At 36.8% G+C, this 21149-nt stretch overlaps 1 protein-coding gene across 1 annotated transcript in view; it reads left to right on the top strand.

Moving 5' to 3' along the window:
- PIR (pirin) overlaps positions 1–21149 on the top strand; it is a 101175-nt gene that overhangs the window by 67281 nt on the left and 12745 nt on the right. Inside the window, exons 6-7 of the mRNA XM_001380933.4 lie at positions 3836–3920; positions 15877–15921. Coding sequence (XP_001380970.1) covers positions 3836–3920; positions 15877–15921 — 130 coding nt within the window. The remainder of the gene's footprint in view (positions 1–3835; positions 3921–15876; positions 15922–21149) is intronic.

Genomic DNA, 21149 nt, shown 5'->3' with positions numbered 1-21149 from the left:
TTGTTTCTCTCCATCTTTTTCCTTCCTTTTCCCCTTTCTGCCCTCACATTCTACAATTTGATCCTACTACAAACACTACTGGGAAAAAGTGTGGTGGTGTGAGTTTTCGTCTATGATGCTTCAGGTTTGTTTCTCCAATGTCACACATATTTAACTTCCTCTTTCACACTTGTATTCTTGAGGACTTAGAAAGAGAAATCTCTTAATGGTCTCATAATTTTTGTCATCTTTTAATTGTTGTTCACCCCAGAGGTGACTTTCTTCTTTTAGTAGTGTCTTTTAACGTCTGACCCCACCACCCCTTAATTTATTTTGTTGTTTTTGCCTGCCTTGTATTTGCTTTGCTGCCTTTGTTTATCTTTCTTGTGTTTCTGTCAGGGGATTTTGCAAAGCAAACAATTTTCTTATGTCTACTTTTCTTCGAAGGGACGCTTCCAATACCTCCTTTTTATTCAACACACATATATTTTCAGTAATGGTTCGATTCAGTTTTCCAGAGAATGTCACCTTGGAGGGCATCTTTGAATGCCTTTGCTCTTCAGAACAGATTATTTCATTCCCTCCTGTGGTTTCTGTTGAGTGTATAATAGTCTTGTGTTATTCACATTTCCTTTCCTTTATATTTAAAGGATTATTCTTCTGGCTGCGTGCAAAATGTGTTGTTTGTCGTTAGAATTCATCTCATTTGTGATTGCTTAATTTTATTCTTGGTGGCACTTGCTTACTTATTTACTTAGAAGAACGTAGTAAAAAAGAAAGAATTTGGTGTAATACTAGTACTTTATAATCGAAGTGGTCTACTCTCACCCTTCTGGCCCTATGTTTGTTTTTTAACCCGATCCAGACTCCAGATATTGGTTCTTACGCTTTCTTTCCTTTTATAACTTGCATTAAGATTGACCCTTCAAAGTTGAAGTTTGATTTTCTTTTATCTACTCCCTCCCTGACCCATCCCCTGATGGAGTGGAATGTTTGCCTAGGCCAAAACGTGGGGCTGGATGTGTGCATTTGATCTTCTTTTGGTTCACATATGAATGAGAACATGAGGTAGCCTCTCCTTCTACAACATCCTCTAGTGTGTGGGCAAGATGAAGTACTGCATCTGGTGGGAATGAATGATGAGGCCACACCAGAGGCTCTCACCTTCAATGGAGGATCCCAGAGGAGCTCTCCAATGTCCACGCTCTGCCTTCTCCATTTAGAAGGAGGAAGGCGCCTCAAGGGCAAGGGGTACCGAGGAGGTGTGAGCTTCAGAGTTGATATGGTCTTGCAGGAAGATGAGTTTTCTGGGGACCCAAAAGACCTAGAGAGCAGCCAGCTGGGAAAAACAATGAGACAAGTTTGTCATATTTAATTCACAGCCAATCATTCTAGATAATAGTGTACTAGATAAGTCATTTTATTAAATCATTACTTGAATCCAAGCCACTGTTAACAAAAGAATAAAAACTGTACCCTAAAACAGGCAGAGTTCTCGCTTTTTGAACTCTACTTTATTGACACAGAGCTTCCCCGTTTTATACTGACAGAGACACACACACACAGGTTCTGGGTGACTTTTTGATGTATTTTTATTAGCTTTTGAACCCCAAAGACCCTTTCCACATTACTCCTTATGGCTTTCCAACTAAATGAACTGTTTAGGAGAATAATTATGGGAAGAAGCTGGGCCCCAGGATGATGAGGTAATAGGGCAGCCTAGAGGAAATTCAAAGGGGGGGGGGATTGGTAATGTCCAGATGTTAAAATGAACAGAAGATTAGGTCTACAGTTCAGACAAAGGAAGAGCAATTAAGCTCCCATTGGAATGGACTTTGTTTTGTGTCTCTCCCATTGTACTGTAGAGATTGAATCTTGTGTTTCATGTGCTTGTCATATTTCCTCAATTAGATTATAAACTGCTTGAAGGCAGGAACTACATTTTCTTCATCTTTACCATTCAGATAAAGCAATATCCAGTAGATAAATGCCCTGGATAACAGTGGCAAGGTGAAATGGCCTGTGTAGACCTCATTTGATAAATGAAGTTCACCTTACATTCTTTTGTCTTGTCTGTCAACAAGGCTATCTTGAACCCAACTCCCTCATCCTGCCCCTTACAGGCACACACACACACACAGAGGCTCATGTGGGCACACCTTGCCATCCCACCCCAAGTAGTGCCAAGCTTTCAGTGTAAGATATACTCTCTTTTTAAGACCCTTTTCAAAAGAGCAGGTAATGATGAAACGGGCAGGTAAATGTTTTCCTTTACATTTGTATTGTCAAAGGGTGTGAAGTGTTGCCATTACTCTAGATGAAGACTTCGATTCCTAATAGGAGTAGAAGAAGGAACTTTATTTTAAATAAACTGCTAAAATACGACGGGCAGATTTCAGATAGGCTTTGTACAGAATGGGAGAGAAAGGTGTTTGGAAGGGAGAAATGGCATCATGACTCTAAATGAAACATTCAAACTGTGCTTTTTGTGAAAAAGGCAGACACATAAATATATTATTATCCAATTATGGTCATGAAATGAATTTTATCACTGGTGTGATGGTAAATGTTCCACAAAATGAAATATTCCTCATGGAGCTGAGTAAAGATCAAGAAAGCGAATATTTGAAATGTAAGGATAATTAACCCAGTTGTGAATTGAGGTTCTCTTGATGTGTCTCTAATGACTAATGATCTTTTGTTAGCTTAACTAAGCTTGTATACCCTGAGAACAGGTGTCACCCTGTTAAAGTGTTGATTAACCGGCATTTGTGAAATTCAAATGTATTTGAAAAATACTTCTAAAAATTTCCTTTTCATAGCGCACAAATAAAGTCAGGGAAAGAATCACTTCAGTCAAACAAATGAATATACTATAAATGGAATTCTTGAAAGTCAGACTGAGAAGGTTTTCAGCATCTCCCAAACTGGCAGATGCCAAAAGAAAAACATCCACATATTTTAGATACATTGTTGTTCTGGACCGCTTGTAAAAGGGCAGTAATTAAGAAGAGTTACTTTGGGATTTTTGTTTTTAAATATTTTTCAGTTGGAATTCATTCAAAATTTTGGAGTTAAAAAAGAGCAAATGGCACAAATAGAATTTTAGTTTGGGTAGATTTATTTTCCATCTAACACACACACACACACACACACATTCTTATTACATTGTTCTGTTGACATACACTTTTAAGAAGATGATACATGACTATTTTAATCAAAGCTTTTTGGAAATTTGTTATGTTTTTTAAAAACAAATTAATACTTTTGAAAAATAAATTTAATTTATTAATATTTACATCCTCTTAGAAGGAGCCAAAAAGATTTCTCTACCACAATAAATTAAATTCAGGACATTTTTAGGGTTCTATATTCAAAACTAGGAGGGAACTTAGGGGTCATCTAACTTATTCATTTTAGAAACATAGAGCTGATACCCAGAGACTTGCCTAAATGACTTATCCAAGATCACACAAGTAGAGCCAATTAAAAAATAAATGTCAAATTCCTTTTATGTTGAAGCCGCTATGCTGAGTCCTGAGGATATAAAAAATCAAAATGAAACAGCCTTAATGAGATTGAAGGCAATAAAGTTGTGATTTTTTAGCTTATTTTAAAAATCTATTATAGAATTACCGTGGCTACTAATTTGATGCATTTAGACAATATTCCTAGGATGTTAGAAAAAGTCTGTTCATAGAACCAATGTCTAAGTTACCTGATATATGTAAGTTAGACATTGGTTATGTAAATATATATGTTGCAAATGTATTCAGTTTTATGCCTATCCTAGTTGATTAATTTTTTATGAAAACTATACTATCATAAAAATACTAACTCTTATACCTTTCTCCAGTCTAGGATTTATACTCGCACACCTACCTTATATTTGGACTTCAAATTGGACCAAGGAGCCAAGCATTCCCAGCCTATTCCTGAAGGTAAGTAGTATCATCATTGTCATATCATAATAGACTCATAGATCTAGAGATGGAAGAGACTTGAGAAATTATATAGTCCGAATCTCTTATTTTACAGACAAGGAACCTGAAACCTAGAGAGGATTAGTAATTTGTAAATTTGTAAATTGCCATTTGTAAATGGCAAAACTGGGATTTGAACTCAAGTCTTATGATTCAAAGTTCAACACTCCTTCCATTGTACCTTTGCTTCAAAGTTGGCTATTTCTGAGTCTGGAAAAGTTCATCAGGCATTTTGCTGCTCTATGTATAAACATGTGTAAGACCTTTGAAATTAAGAACAACCATGATAGGATCTGTAAATCGCAGAAACTAAGCTTGGTACTACTTCATAAATGTTCCTGTAACCAGAAGTCCCATTCAAGAAATTTAGGGAAGAACTGGTCTTCTCATTCTAAAGAATGAATAAAAAGCCTCCCATTGCCATGTAAAACTGTTACTAAAAAGTGGGAGCAACACTTTTTGTGGTAGTAAAGAATTAAAAATTCAGGAGTTACCCATTAGTTGGGGAATAGCTGAATAAGAGGTATTATATGATTGTGATGGGATACTGTTATGCTATAAGAAATGACAAGCAAAATGATTTTGGAAAAATCTGGGAAGATTTACATGAACTGATACAAAGTGAAGAAAGAAGAACCAGAACTTTGTATACAATAGCAATATTTTTTGATGAACAACTGTGAATGACCTTGTTATTTTCAGCAATGCAATGATCCAAGAAAATGTCAGAGATTCATTTTGAAAAATGCCATCTGCCCTCAGAGAAAGAATTGATGAATACAGCCTGAAACATACTAAATTTCAATTTCTTCTTTTTTTTGTTTGAAATCATTTCCACAAAATAATTAGTATAGAAAACAGCAAGGGGGAAGGGGAGGCAGGAAGGAAGGAAGAATATGGAACTCAACCTTTAAAAATGAATGTCAAAAAATTGTCTTTACATGCAACTGGGGGGAAATAAAAATATAAAAATAAAATTTTCTAAAAGTTGTAATAACAGAGATTATTACTGACATCCAAATAATTCAACCTAAGGAAAATTATTTCTCTTTTCCTATGTGGCTTATGTGTATTTTAAAATGCTGTCAGCCTGTCAATAAACATCTATTAGTCAGCAGGTAGCACAGTGGATAGAGTGCCAGGCCTGGAGTTGGGAAGACTCAACTTTGTGTGTTCAAATCTTGCCTCAGACACTTACTAGCGATGTGATGCTAGGCAAATCATTTAGTCTTGTTTTCTTATCTGTAAAAACGAGCTGGAGAAGTCCAGTATCTTTGCCAAGAAAACCCTAAATGGGACCACATAGAGTTGGACATTACAGAACAACAACAACTATTGTACCAGGTTCTGTGCCAATCTTTAGGGATAGAATGAAAGGTGCTCACAACCTAATGGCAGAGGCAATGGGTAAACAACTATGCACGAATAAGCTACATACAGAATAAAATGGAAATAATCTACAAAGGAAAGGCACTAGAATTAAGGGAGATTAGGAAATGGGATTTTAGCTAAGACTTTCCACCTGTGGCTTAGTAACATAGCCTAAAGGACACTTCCACTCCTAGATGACTGATGTCTCTTCATATAAGATACATCATTTTTAAAAATTTTTTATCATTATTGATAGAATTTATCTACAAGTGTCCCATCCCTCTCCACCCTCCTCACATCAAAAAAGCATCATCTGGGAGGTGGGTGTGTTCATATATTTTACATATTTTCACCACATATTACATATTTTCTTACATATTTTCACCTTTCAGTTCATTCTCTGGAGGTAAAACTCAAAATTTATTCTTCAAGAATTAAATTAAATCTGTAGTTGTGTAAGATGTTCTCTTGGTCCTCTTCATTTTGATGTTTGTTTACCCAGGTAGTTCTTTCCAGGTTTTATTAAAATTATTCTGCTCAGCATTTTTATGCCATAGTAGTGTTTTATCACAAGCATATACCACGATTTGTTTGGCCATTTCCAAATGGATGGGCATCCCCTCAGTTTCCAATTCTTTGCCACCACAAAGAGAGCTGCTAGAAATATTTTGGAACATACAGGTTCTTTTTCTTTTTCTCCTTGGGTGCCATCATCGTTTAGAGGTCCCAAAAGATGATTTTTTTTACTACCAAGATTAAAGCCAGGAAGAGCATTGGAATGGAGATCTAATTATTCTTAGAGCTGGTTCTTAACCTGGGCTCAATGAATTTTTTAATTTTAGTACTTTGATAACTGTATTCCATGATAATTGATTTCTTTTGCAATTGTATGAATTTTATTTCATGCACTTAAAACATTTTTCTGCTATAGGCTAATCTATCTACCACACTGCCAGAGGGGGAATGACAAAAAAAGGTTAAAGCCCTTGTTCTAAAGTCTTATAAGATAGGTGAGGAAACTACTATATCTGTCTATATCAGTTGGAAAAATGTCATTCCCTTTTTCATCCAATTCTTAAGATTCGTATGTACCAGAGAAAGCTGGGTGGCTCAGCAGATAGAGAACCAGATGTAGAGATGGGAGATTTGGGTTCACATGTGGCCTTATACTCTTCCAAGCTGTGTGACCCTGGGCGGGTAACTTACTCCCAGGTGCTTACCTCTTACTTCTCTAGTCTTGGAAATGATAGCAAATATCGATTCTAATACAGAAGGTAAGAGTTTAAAAAAAATTCTTAGGTACCTGCATCTCAGATGTCAGATTGTCTACAGTGTCTCTTCTTTCTGTTAACTCTCTTTCAGTAATCCAATAGATGACAACAAACCTGTGACTTAAGCAAGCGTCCACATTTTTTTGGATAATAAATTGCAGTTTATAAATGTTCAAGTAGAGTTTTGACAGCTGTAATCAACCCTCTATGACTTTAAAAAAAATAGAGTCAAATCCCATTGAACTATGGATAAGGGAAGAATTTATGATAAAACAAGAGATGGAAAACAGTATGGGAAGTCAAATGGATAATTTTGATTGCCTTAAATTAAAAAAGGTTTTGCATAAGCAAATCCCATTACAACAGACTCCGTGGATTTCCCACATTTTGTTGTGTCAGATGATTCTTGGGACAAATGGTCCCTAAAGCTTGGAAAGGTTATAGGGGTATTCTGATGAGTGCATCTCTGAGCTGTGGCTAACTTTGTGTGCCAGCTTACTTAACACAAGGCATGCTTATGTGGCGACCTAAATAATAGACTGGAATGCTTCCAGTGCATTCCATGCTAGTCGTGAAAAGACATTCTTTTAAAGGCCCAATAGATGAAGCATCTTCCCTTGGGAGATTTTCCTATAAATTCTTTACCTTTTTGTGTCAGGAAACGACCTTCATGATTCAGCCTCAATTTTATCTAAATTCTTTCCCATAAATAGTATTGGAATCAGTTTTTGCCATCTCCCTGTTTCCTTCAGGCAAGGCACATTTTTGTTCAGTTGTGCTAATCTTGCAAAAAACAGGTTTTGTACAAAGATCTTTGGAATGTGGTAGATTTTAGGCATTGAATCTTACTGTGCATCATTTATGAAGAATCCCATTCGTACAATCTCTGACATTTAACAGATTCCTTCCCATTTGCCACACGTTTTTCATTTGTTCGTTGTTAGCTTAAAAAAAAGGTAGGTAGCTGGTGTTTCCTTTGACTCTTTTCATTACTTGGACAACAGTCTTCTTTTTCTTATGAAAACTGGTAAATTTGCTAATTGCCAGTCATCAAGAAGGAAATAATCTCTGTTTCTAGGAAAGTCTGATTTGCTAAGCTGGGCTTTCCTAGAAATACTTGTTCCCTCTAGTTCTAAGACTTCTCCTCAAGTATCAATCACTCCATCGACTGTCTGATTGGTGGAAAGTTTGTCTGCGCCGCAGCCGTTCAGACTTTGGAAAAGGTCTTAGTCACCAAAGCTGATAATATATTAAAGTGATTTCAACTCTGTATTTCCATGTGAATGAATAACAAATACTCAAAAACTCTCCCAGAGTTTGGAGGAAGACTGTTTTTATGGCGATCTGAAACTAGTAAAATAAGGAGAGAGTCTGAATGAACTCGCCATGTTCAACTCTTCATGCCCTGATGAAGCATGCTGGCCATGGAGTTTTCTTTGTGAATATCCTGGAGTGGTTTGCCATGTCCTTTTCCAGGCCCAACACTATCTCCTGAGCCCTCGAGTTGCCTCTTGAATCTACTGTACATAATGCATAAACAAACTCTTCTCAAAGCTCTCCCAAGTGCACTTCAATCTGTGACTTGTTTTTCTTTGGAGATTTTATTTCGCTCTCACCTTGAATAAAAAACCCATCTTAAATACAAGTGCTACAGACCAAATGGTGGAGTGGTTTTCTGAAGAATACTTAAGAAGCATGGAGAGAGACAGGCAGAGAAAGGGAAAGAAAATCTAAAGTCAAACTCAATTCATTGGACTAAACTTGTTTAAACTTTGAATATTAAATTGCAGATCCTTTCTTGAACAGGACGTGTGTTTATATACATATATATGTCTGTGTGTGCATACATATGTGTGTATATATCAATTTGTCTTCAGAATGGTGGCAAAACCAACTTGAGAGGTGACATAATCCAGAGAGACATTCTGTAGAATAAATATAAACATTCCTGGTTTCAGCTTTGGGGCTGTAGATGCATGTTAAGACAATTAAGGCTTTCCTTAGCATGCCAAAATGTAATTGTTTTCAAACAGCACATAATCAGGATACATGAATTTCATCTGTGACCTGAACAGCAGAACTTAAACCTCAGGGATTTCGCATTCTAGTCCTCACTAGGAAAAACAAAATAAAGACCAACTCCCTAATTTCAGTACAAAAAGCCCACAAGGCTACTGAAAATAGTTTGGAGGTGACATGGCTTTAAAAATGCCCAAGTAACCTTTGCTGGTTGAGAAGCGGAATGAATCAGAATCCTAGATTAAATCTTCATAACCAACAGGGTTTTAAAAGTAAGAGGAGGATGTATTTGGTACAAAATGTATTTGGTAAAATCTGTGATTTATTAAAGCACATCTTTTCTGTCAATATGAAAAAGTGAAATGTTTAGTGAACCACTAAGAATTCTTGTACTAAAGCTTATCACATACATACATGAATGTATATTTCTTTTTATAATTTTAAATTTTTTAAATATTTTTCCATGTTTACATATTTCATCTTCTTTCCCTCCACTCCCCACTCCTGGATCCAATAAGCATTTCCATTGGGTTATACAACTATTATCACTCATGCCTATTTCCATATTATTTTACAATAGAGCAATTATTTAAAAGCCAAACCCCAAATCACATACCCATATAAACAGGTGATAAGTCATTTGTTTTTCTTCTGTGTTTCTACTCCCACAGCTCTTTCTTGCAATGTGGATAGCATTCTTTCTCATAAATCTCTTGGGATTGTCTTGTATTAGCAAAGTAGATTACTTTGTATTGTCCCACAATGTTTCACTTTCAGTATACAATGTTCTCCTGGTTCTGCTCCTCTCACTCTGCATCACTTCCTGGAGGTTGTTCCAGTCTCCATGGAACTCCTCCACTTTATTATTCCTTTCAGCACAATAGTATTCCATCACCAACACATACCATAATTTCTTTAGCCATTTCCCAATCAAGGAACACTCCCCCATTTTCCAATTTTTTTTTGCTACCACAAAGTTATGATTATTTTTGTACAAACATCTTTTCTTATCTTTTCAAGGTACAAACCCTGTGGTTGTAGGACTGGATCCAAGGGCAGGCAGTTTTTTAAAGCCCTTTGTGCATAGTTCCAAATTGCCCTCCAGAATGGTTGGATCAGTTCACAACTCCACCAGCAATGCATTAGTGTCCCAATTTTGCCACATCCCCTCCAGCATTCATTATTTTTCTTTACTGTCATATTGGTCAATCTGCTAGGTGTGAGGTGAAACCTCAGCATTGTTTTGATGTGTATTCCTCTAATTATGCTAGATTTAGAGCCCTTTTTCAAGTGTTTATGTGAATGTATATTTCTGATTACACATTCCTTTCTCTTTCATATCCAAATAGTTTCCATCTCAAGTTGATTATACCTCTGCTGCATCTCTCAAACTATCCTCTCATTCTATTCCTATTGCCTTCACCACAGCCTAGGGCCAAAATACCAAAAGAACCATGTAGATTATTCCTATAACCTCCTAATAGGTCTCTCTGCCTTCTCCTTCTCCCTTTTTAAAATTCATCCTCATACTATAACCAAAATTCTCTTTCTGCCTGTGAGTTTCATATGCCCAGAGACACGCATGCCATTTATGACTCTCTTCAGGCCATGTTTTTCCTTTGTGAAGAATTTAGGGAGTTCCAGTTTTTGAAATCCATGTAAGTTGTGCTGTACAGAAATCTGACTAGATTGGTCAGATATGGACAATATAATGGCAGATTGGGACTGTGTAATCATCCAAAAAACTCCCTTTAAAACCACCCTTTATAGAACCGTGGAGGTCAGTGTTGGTATTGTTGCATGGTAGGGAACAGGGGCTTTAGAATAGTCATCACCCCCCCCCCCAGCTGTGCCAGATCCCCTATTAATGTCTAGAGTTGTAAACTTAATTCTTTAAATTTGCATGTGTGTGTGTATACACATATGTGCATATGTACATATACATATATTTGTATTGAATGGGTTTCAGTAATGCCCTTTGTTATTACCTCTGAAGCAGCTGATTCAGGGGAAGAAACCAAAACCTCATTCCTTTCTCCAAACTGAACCTCTTTTTCCGCAGGGCTATATTGCTAAATAGTTAAGAACTGACTCTGAAAATGCAAAACTCACTTTTAAAATAAATTTGTATCTTTAACATTTTCTCCATTCATTCATATCTAGACAATCAACCAAAAAAATCAAGCCTCAATCTGAAATCACTGAAATCTTCACGATTGGTTCTTGGGAGCCCATTCAAGGTGGTTCTCACCCATTCCCTGCTTGTGCCAAAGAAAAACAATTAAGCTGAAACCTCTATTGCACCTGCTACATCGAATAATGTATAAAGGAGTTAAAAGAAATTCTTCCCTCTCTAATATGAAGTAGCACAAAACTAGAATCCCAGAAAGTGCCCTCTAGAAGCTGACATTCTGCTGAGGGATGTGATCTGTTCACAGACACAACAGTACAAGGAGGAAAATGGAAAAAGGCAGAGGAGAAAGCCAAGGGCTCTAGGGATGCTCTAGTGGAAAAGGGAGGATATTGACCAAAAGCTCCGAGAAAGCAGAGGGTAGAGCTTGCCCCTGAGCTGAGAGGAGCTGGCCAATCAAAAGATGGGGCAGCAGGAGCAGAGTGAACTTGCAGGGTGGGGAGAGCAGCTGGACAAAGTCTTGAATGTAGCCCCAGTCCAGACAGTTAAGACTGTAGCCCCGAGAGGAAACAGTGTAACAGAAAGGTCCATTAAGGATTCGCTGTATGTAAGGCATTATGCTAGGTGCTGGGCTACAAAGAACAAATGAAATCATTTCTGCCTTCAGGGTGTTTAGTGATGAGTTGCAGAGCCTCAATGTTGGCTCCATACATTACAAACACAGAATTTCCAGAGCCAACAATCTACTCCTTCTTCCTCAGTTTCCCTTCTAGACCTCTTCATCATGATCTCGTCTCCTGGGGATAGCATACGAGGCTCCTGGGTAAACATTTAGAAGACGTGCTCCTTGGGTTCTCTAAGCTGACATTTCAAGCAGCGGACACTGTGTGATTTAGAAGCACAGTTTATATACATACAGCAGTGGTTTTCTGGTGCCCTTCAGTAACATGTAGGTTTAGGATTACCTACGAAGACTGAACCGCACACAGCTCAGGGTGCTTACACCGATTGCAAGTCTTTGTTGTAGCTGTTTCCAACATGGGCTGAAAGAGCTGGAGCCAGCATGCTGAGGTTGCATCCTCATGGTTCACAAATGGACTGCACTATATGGATTCATTCTGTGCACTGTTGTTCTATAAAGCTTAGTTTGAAAGGGAGGTTTTTAGACCTACTAATATTGCACAGTTCTAATCTACCATTTTATTATTAGTGTCTGACCAAATTCCATAAAATGTGAACTCTCCCACTTAGAAACTTTTGACAAATGGGTGATTTCTTTCAGAGGTCCTAGAGATGCACAGCAATTGACATCTCTGTTGCAACTCAGTTTTTTTGTTTTTTTCTAATTCCCCATTCAGGACAGAAGGCAGGCATTATCTCACTGTTCTTAACAAGTCTGTATAGCTTTTGGTGTATGGGCAAATCATGTTTTGTTTTACTTTGTATTTTAATTTGGAATCTTTCCCTATAATTTCCCTGAAAGATGTGGGATGTTGTTGTTCATTGATCAGCTGAATCTGACTCTTCATGTCCCAATGGACCATACCATCCATGAGGCTTTCTTGGCAAAGATACTGAAGTAGTTTGCTATTTCCTTTTCCAGTGGATTAAAGTAAATAGGGATTAAGTGACTTGCCCAGGGTCACATAGCTATTAAGTGTCTGAGCATGAATTTGAACTCAGATCTTCCTGACTCCTAATCCAGAGCTCTTGTACTTATTTACTTGTACCACCTAGCTGCCCCTAAAATACAACATAGATGATACGCAGCCTTCAGAGATCTGTTTCTGTTGGAATGGGACACTACTGCCTAAGAGGGTGTATTAACTCTATTATTGATTTGTATAGCTGCCATGTGGACATACTCTGGTCTGAGACCCTTGGAGGTTTTTTCCTATATATTTTTGAGATTTTTTTCAATGCTAAGTTAATAAGAATGTATTTGCTGTAGGATCATAGATTTTCAGAGCTGGAAAGAACTGTAGAGGTTTGGCCCATGAGTCAGACCTAATTGAAAAACACCCAAATGGTCTAAGTGCTTATTATGTGCTCGGTCAGGGGTCCCCAGACTTTTTACACAGGGGGCCAGTTCACTGTCCCTCAGACTGCTGGAGGGCCGGACTGTAAAAGCCTAACCCTAACCCTAACCGGGCAGCAGTATAGACAGTGCAGCATCCCCTCCCCCAGATCACGGCTCACCATGCTGACCTCTTCCATTGTGCAGCCACATAATCCTTGGCTCGGTACCTCTTTCTAAGGCACCATGCAAAGAATTAAGTCACCAGAAGTAGTGCTGTATGTGAGCAATGCAGCAGCCACATACAGTGTCGCTCTCACTGACCACCAATGAAAGAGGGGCCCCTTCCAGAAGTGTGGTGGGGGCCGGATACATGGCCTCAGGGGGCTGCATGTGGCCCGTGGGTCATGGTTGGGGGAGCCCTGTGCTAGGCACTGATCTAGGTTCTGAGGATACAGACCAAAAAAAGATTTTGTTCTTTGTAAAGACTACGTGTACTTTAATAAAGATCAACAATCTACATACAAGATATTAGGGCAGGAGAGAGGTAGAAGGAGGTAGCAAATGGCCTTAAGAGTGAATTAGAGGGGACAGCTATGTGGCTCAGTGGATTGAGAGCCAGGCCAGAGATGGGAGGTCTGGGGTTCAAATCTAGCCTTAGACACTTCCTAGCTATGTGATCATGGGCAAGTCACTTGACCCTATTGCATAGCCCTTACCATTCTTCTGCCTTGGAACCAATACATAGTGTTGATTCTAAGACAGAAGGTAAGGGTTAAATTTTTTTTAAGGGTGAATGTGAGAGGAAAAGAAATTGAAGGTATTAGAATGGGCAAAGAGGTAATAATCTCTGTTTGCTGACATGATAGTATAGGTGTAAAATCCTAGATAGTCAACTAAAAACTTAGTTGAAACTATCAATAATTTTAGCAAGGCATTAGGATGTAAAATAAACCCACAGAAATTATCATCATTTTCATATATTACTAACAAAGCCTGCAAGAAGAGATAGAAAGAGACATTCCATTAAAAATAACCACAGATAGAATAAAACACCTGGGGGCATACCTGCCAAAACAAACCCCAGAACTACATGAACATAATTGTAAAACATTTTTTACACAAAAAAGTCAGATCTGAGAAATATTCATTGTTCATGGATGGGTAGAGTTAATATAATTAAAATGAGAATCCTACCTAAACTTATCTTCTTATTCAATGCCATCCCAAATAAATTACAAAAAAAAAAAAAAGATTGAGCTAGAAAAAAATAACAAGATTCATTTGGAACAACAAAATATCAGGGATATTGAAAGAATGTTAATAGGAAAAGTACAAAGGAAGGGAAGTCTAGCAGTATCAGATTTTAAGTTGCATTATAAAATAGTAATTATCAAAAATATCTGGAACTAGTGAAGGGATGGAAAGGTAGATCAATGAAACAGAACAGTCATATAACAAACAGCAGTGAAAGATTAACATAACTTTGTATTTAACAAAAGCATAGATTCAGTTTTTATGGATAACAAATCATTATTTGATAAAAATTATTGGGACAACTGGAAAGTAGTTTGGCAGAAATTAGGTATAGTCCAATATCTTACACCATTAGCTAAGATAAGGTCAAAATGGATATATGTTCTAGAAATAAACAGAGATCATAAGTAAATCAGAGGAACAGAGAATATCAGAATATCAGCCCATCAGATTTATGAATAGGAGAGGAATTTATGAGTCAACAAGAGATAAAGAGCATTGTGAAATGTAAAATATTGCCAAGATTAGAAGGAAAGCAGAAAATCACAGGGGAAATTTTTGAATAGAAAGAAGTCTCATATCTAAATTTTTTGAAATTTGAACTTTGTCAAATTTATAAGAATGACAGCCATCCCCTAACTGATAAATGGGCAAAAGATATGAAATGACAGTTTTCAGATGAAGAAATAAAAACTATATATAGGTATATGAAAAAATGTCCTAAATCATTACTGATTAGAGAAATGCAAGCCAAAACAGTCCTGAGTTATCATCTCACACCCATCAGATTGGCTAAAATGACAAAAGGGCAAAATGACAAATGTTGAAGGGCATGTGAAAAAATGGGGACACTATGAACTAAGCCAACCATTTTTATAGCAATTTGGAATTACACTTAGAAAGTAATAAAACTATGTAGATAGACCCTTAGACCCAGAAAGGTCATTGCAGTGTCTGTTTACCAAGGAGACCAGGGAAAAGGGAAAAGAACATATATATGCCAAAATATTTATAGCAGTAATCTATGTGGTGGCAAAGAACTGGAAATTGAGTGGATGCCCATCAATCAGGGAATAGATAAACAAACTGCAGTATATGAATGTGATAAAATAATATTGTGGCATAAGAAACGATAAGCAGGATAATTTTTTAAAAACTTGAAAAGAACTGCATGTCGTAATGAACAGTGAGATGAGTAGAACCAAGAGAATATTATATACAGCTCCAAAATTAATGCTGGAAGAATAAATTGTGAATGTTACCTCCTGAGACTGAACTGAAAGGTGAAAACATGAAAGGCTTTATTTGTAGGAATATGTCTGTCTCCTGGCAGATACCTTCTGTGATGCTTTGTAAATAAATTCTATTAATTAAAAATGTAAATGAGAAATAATCCATGATTCCAGCATGAACACTTGAAAACTCTAAGTAATTTAAGACATTTGTAAAAAAATTTCTCATTTCTAGCATCATTATCACTTTAGGAGTTTAAGTATTAACTGTTTTAAGAGACTTAAAGATCAAAGCTAGAATAAAAGAATGTAATCGGTATGCTAGAACTACTGAGAAAGAAGCTAATTATTGTTTATAGTTCAAATTTTCATGTGCAAATATATGGGCCAACTACATTTTAACAGGAGAGGTGGGTGTCTATTTTCTTGTTTTGCTCAAAATTAAGTTTTTAGTGTTTTAAAAAATATTATTATTTTGAACTTAAAGTATCTGCCCTTTGAATTAGATACCTAAGAGGAAATGAAAACATCTTATCCGAGTGTTTTTTCTTCATTTTTAATTTATTTCTTTCAGAATTATGTAACTAACCTTTCAGGTCTGTTGGTTCCATTTCAGGATGGACAGCCTTCATTTACACTTTGTCTGGCAACGTGCATATTGGTGAGTATGCTTTTGTTCATTTCACAGTTTCTTCTTAACTACTATATTGGAAAGGTGAATTCAATTTCCTGAAATTGCTTGTTTGGAATATAAGACAAGCTAAAACCCTGGGGTTTTCGAGTTTGTTCTCAGTGCAACTGGAAATGGCCTTATGGAGCAACTTTATTATTAGGTATCCACAACAAAATTCATTTATTACAGCAATCTGGAAAAAAAAGACAAGTTTGGAAATTGTATTATCATGTGCACACATTAAAGTAGCATACCTCTATATGAGAGAAGCAAAATGCAATTTGTTTTTCCAAAGCACTTTTGATTCCCAGAATCATATAATACTTCTTAGAGACAGAAAGAGAAAACATTTTATAGAGCTATTTCCACAGACTCATCACTTCAACAGAAACAACTAATATCCTCAAATGGAAGGGAATAAGAAAAAAACACATGAATTTTAGCAATAAGGATATAAACCCTCACACAGAATGTAAAAATAAGCCAGGGAGAATATAGGCAATTTAGGATTAAATGAGGTGATGGGAGATGGAGAATAAAATCAACAAATGAAACCTAAACTCGTTTTACTTGATAGTTTCAGACTTGTTTCCTGCTAGACTTTTTTTTAATCAGAGCAGCTAATAAAAAAAGTGCTATTCAATAAATAGGTGACACATACTTTGAGCTATTTTTCCAGAGATGTAGGATTTCCCTGTCATCCTCACTCTTCTGTCTTTCCTTCCCTATGATCAAGAGTACATACGTGTAAAAACTCTGACAATGTAATGATCATTGTATTTGCCCAGACTATTTCCTTCCCCCCCTTTCATCCTGTCTGTTCCAATCTGTACAATAATATAGGTCAGATCCCTTTTTTCTCTGCAAGTCAGCTGACCTGTAAGGAGATCAAACTCAAAACCAGCCTCATAGAGTCTGTGTTGTCTCTATCCCAGCTGCCCAGTCAGTGAAGGAAGATAGAACTTTAGTTATTTTCTTTTTCCTTGCTTCCCCTATCTTGAATGGTCCAATGAGCAGCAAAATGGCAAACAACAGACAACTGGAGTGAAAATGAGAGGCACGAGGAGGACCTTGTATTCTGAAAAAGAGGTAGAGGGGGCAAAAGCGTATTACATTTTTATTCTTCTTAAACTTTATAATAAGCCTGCTGATTGGAATAATTTAAAGGGCATCAGTAAGTAAACATTTATTAAGTGCCTACTGTGTACCAGATGCTACACTAAGTGCTGGTGTCACAAGAAAAGCAAAAGACAATCTTTGCCCTCCAAGAGCTCACAGTCTAAGCGGAGAGGCAAATGCAAACAACTGTTTGTAAACAAGATATGTGCAAGATAAATGAGAGACCAAAATTATAATACCAAAGAGAATGAAAGAATTACCAGAAAAGGAGTATGAAGAAAATAGTATGAATTTTAGAAGACAAGGAGATCATTTTGGCAAAGAAGTTCAACTTCGTAGAATTAATGGTATCATGAGGTAGTGTGTTTTGCTGGATATTGAATTTGGAGACAAGAAGGTGTATTCAAATTCTATTTCTAATACATAACTGCTATGTAACTGGGAAATTCATATCATTCTCCAAACTTGAACTCTCTAAAAGCATAGAATTATCAACTGAGAGCTCAAATGGACCTGGGGCTGTCTAGTCTTACCTACTAAGTCATAGATAATTGTCAAAATCTGCATTGGTGTTGAAATTATTGCAATGGCTGAATCTTGAATCCTTCATGTATTGATCTAAAATGTGATATTGCCTGCTTCCCATGGCTATTAAGAGAAATGAAAATGTAAAAAAATCAAAAGAAGTTAACGAAAGAAATGAAATTAAAACTTGAGTAATTATTGTTGGGTTTGTTTGTTTTTTTAAACTAACTCTCTAATTTGTTCAGGCTGGAAAGGTAGGTCTGACCTTAGAGGCCAGGTCCTACTGTGATCATGAGGGGGATTTGGCCTCTTCTATTTCCTACATGGGCTGGTTCCTACCCTGAGAGGTAGTAAGTGTTTCAATAAGTGGAAGCACCAGGGTGAGAAGAAGAGGGTTACCGAGAAGGAGTATATTGTAGGCAATGGCTCATAGACTGGGAAGCATAGTATGTATTCAAGGAGATTTAATAGTTCATTATGTGAAGGACAAAAGATTATGGAAAAACACTGGAGCCAGGTAAAAAGATGCTAAGACATCCTAAAGAATATTTAGTAGTTTATAGTTCACCCACTAGAAGAACCCAGATTTCCCCTGTTCTTAATAGCATCGTTTATTGTTTGGTTCTTTAAAAATATTAAAATGACTATAACAGATATTGGAAAGGCTTTAAAATTCCAACTAGCTTTCAATGGTTGTATAACAAAAAACTAATAGTATCACCCAAGTAGGATCAAAAAATGTATTTGATTCATTTATAATAATATATATTGAGCATCTATAGATTCAGTGCTATTTTCCATAGAACAAAGCACAAGAGGCCTCTACCTTCTAGAAGTTTGCAGTCCAGTTTGCCAGACAAATATACACACAAGAAGCTGATAACATCTGACTATGTATTAACATGTATTATGTGGAGAGAGTACTATATGAGTGCCAAGAAGATAAGGAAAAAAATAATAAATTAGAAATTAAGCACTGAGAAAGAGACACACAATAGTGAATTACACCCTACAAGTACAGTATTCAATTAGAAACAGGATTTTAGATTGCTTTGCCCTTTTACAAATGCCTAGACAGCCAAATCCAAAAATATTTGCAATTAAATTGTTTTCAGTTGGATTTTTTTTCCCTAACTGTAGAGTAAGATTTAACATTCTTGGCAAAGGCTAGCAATGGAAACTATTTATTATCTGATCTGGCTCTGTTGGTAATTGAAAGTTGTCAGAAAAAATAAAATATCCTTTTTTTCTGACTTATTTTAGACTTAGGAGGTTACTAGATGGATGAAAAATTAAGTGACCTGTTAATGAAGATTTTATCAGCTTTGCAGCTGAAGTATGACTTTGCCTTAAATATTTCATTTTAAAATATGAAAACCAGAAGTATTTTTCAAAATAAGGCGGTGGGGGGGAAGAATGGCATTAATTCTCATAGTTTCTATGTAAAAATCTCTATTAATGTCCATTTCATATGGCCTTTCTAGTAACAATTGTAGAAAGCCCATTGTGGTGAGGCAAAGAGGGGAGATGGAAGAAGCTACTCCATATAAAGACTGGATTAGGGTTATTTGGCCAATTTGAATGCTCAAAAGGCAGTCAAAAACAAGCAAGGTGGTTTGATAAAGATCATATTTTTCACAGTTAGCCTTTAGAGCTGTCTTCCTACCAGACACTTCGTCATTTCTTCAGTTGTTTTGCAGTCACGTCTGACTCTGTGGCTGCGTTTGGAGTTTTCTTGGTAAAGGTGCTAGAATGGTCTGTCATTTTATAGATGAGGAAACTAAGGGCAAAAGGGATAAGTCATTTGCCCAGGTTATACAACTAGTAATTATCTGAGGCTGAATTTGCACTCCAGTCTTCGTCGATACCAGGCTTGATTCTCTGTCCGCTGCACCACTTAGCTGCCTTCATCCTAAACGTAATCAAGATGTTTTTCCAAACTGTTTTGGCCTCTATACTTTCCTAAGTCACATAGTGGATAGTTGGGCCTGACTTGAAGTCAGGAAGATCAGAATTCAGATTCTGTCTCAGCTACCAGTTAGCTGTGTGACCACTAGCAAGCCCTTTAACCGCTCTTGGAGCCAGTTTCCTTCTTTGTGAAAGGGAGATGATAACCGTAAGATCTGCTTCAAATGAGATAATGAAGTACTTAGCCTGACACATAGTAAGTAAGTGCTATACAAACACGAACCATTATTATTAACCTTACAGCGTTGATCTGAGAATCAAAAGAGATAATATAATGATATAATATAATAATATAATAAGATAATAAAATCAAAAGAGATAACATAAATGACAGTTATTATTGCTTCTGTTATATCAATATATATTGTCTATTATCCTATATACTTTGTACTATACTATATTCTAGGATATCCTATATAGAAATATTATAATTGTATCTAGTTATTTATAATATGGACATGTGTGGAAATTATATAATAAGTATCATAAAATAGATTGTTATGATATATATAATATTATAGGAACAATTCCGGGATCATAAGCCATTCTACAGGTTATCCACAATACATTACCTATAGTAGAAATTCATAACATGATCATAGAATTTAGAGTGGGGAGGAACTGTAGAAACCATTTGATACGATACCCTCATTTCACGAGAATATTCTACTTCAGCCAAATAAATATCTTTACTTTCCTCCAATATGGCATGCTTGGTCTTATCTGTGCATTTATGTCCAGAACACAGCATCTACCCCTGCACCAAGTTAGCCTGTGTGCCTGAGGCTCCCCAAGAAGCCCAAAGCCAACGTTCAGAGCCATAGCACAGAGGTAAACCTTGGCAAAGCCTCAGAAAGAGGGAGGGACAGCATGTCCTGGGAAGCCCATTAGGAGAGAGGGCCAGCTCCTTTCCCATGGAGCACCAGTACTGAAACCAGTACTCTTGTCAGAGCCAGTGGTAAAGAGAGCATCAGGCAGCTAGAGTGATTTCATTGGAAGCCCAGAGCAAGTTATTATTTGGGGTGAGAACCTGTCAGGAGATGAAGGCAACATCTGGTTGGGGTTTGTGCAAAGAAGAAGCCAAGAAGGACTGAGGCTAAACCCAGATGCTAGGGAATCTGGCAGAGTATGGGGTCTAGTTCTAGTCACCCAATCCAGAAGAAAGCCCATCAGCAACATCTAGATTGTAGAGGGAAGAAGACCAAGGAGTGTCTGCTCAAGGTATCCATGAGTATAAATGGGAAGAACATCCAGCCATAGTTCAAAGTCTCAGTTGAGAAACTAAAGAGGGAAAAGGAGTAAACGGAATGACATAATCAGTACAATAAAGAAATGATAAGGATCAAAAGAAGCCTATGAGATGAACCCAGAAGAAGGAAATACTTCCATATTAAGTACAGAGAAAAAGCCTTGCTAAAGAACCTAGGAGTTACTAGAAGACATAGAGCAAGAGGATTTTTTTAAAAAGGTAAAGTTAATTTACAAGTGAAATTAGAGCTCTTGAGGAAAAACTAAATGGAAGAACAAATAACTTGGCATGCAAGGTGAAGATTTTTACTCCAAATATGCTCAGTAGATAGAGAGAGCCAGTCTTGGAGTAGGGA

This window comes from Monodelphis domestica, chromosome 8 (genome assembly GCF_027887165.1).
Source record: "Monodelphis domestica isolate mMonDom1 chromosome 8, mMonDom1.pri, whole genome shotgun sequence".
Classification (NCBI taxonomy): domain Eukaryota; kingdom Metazoa; phylum Chordata; class Mammalia; order Didelphimorphia; family Didelphidae; genus Monodelphis; species Monodelphis domestica.
This window is presented reverse-complemented; position numbering and strand designations above follow the sequence as displayed.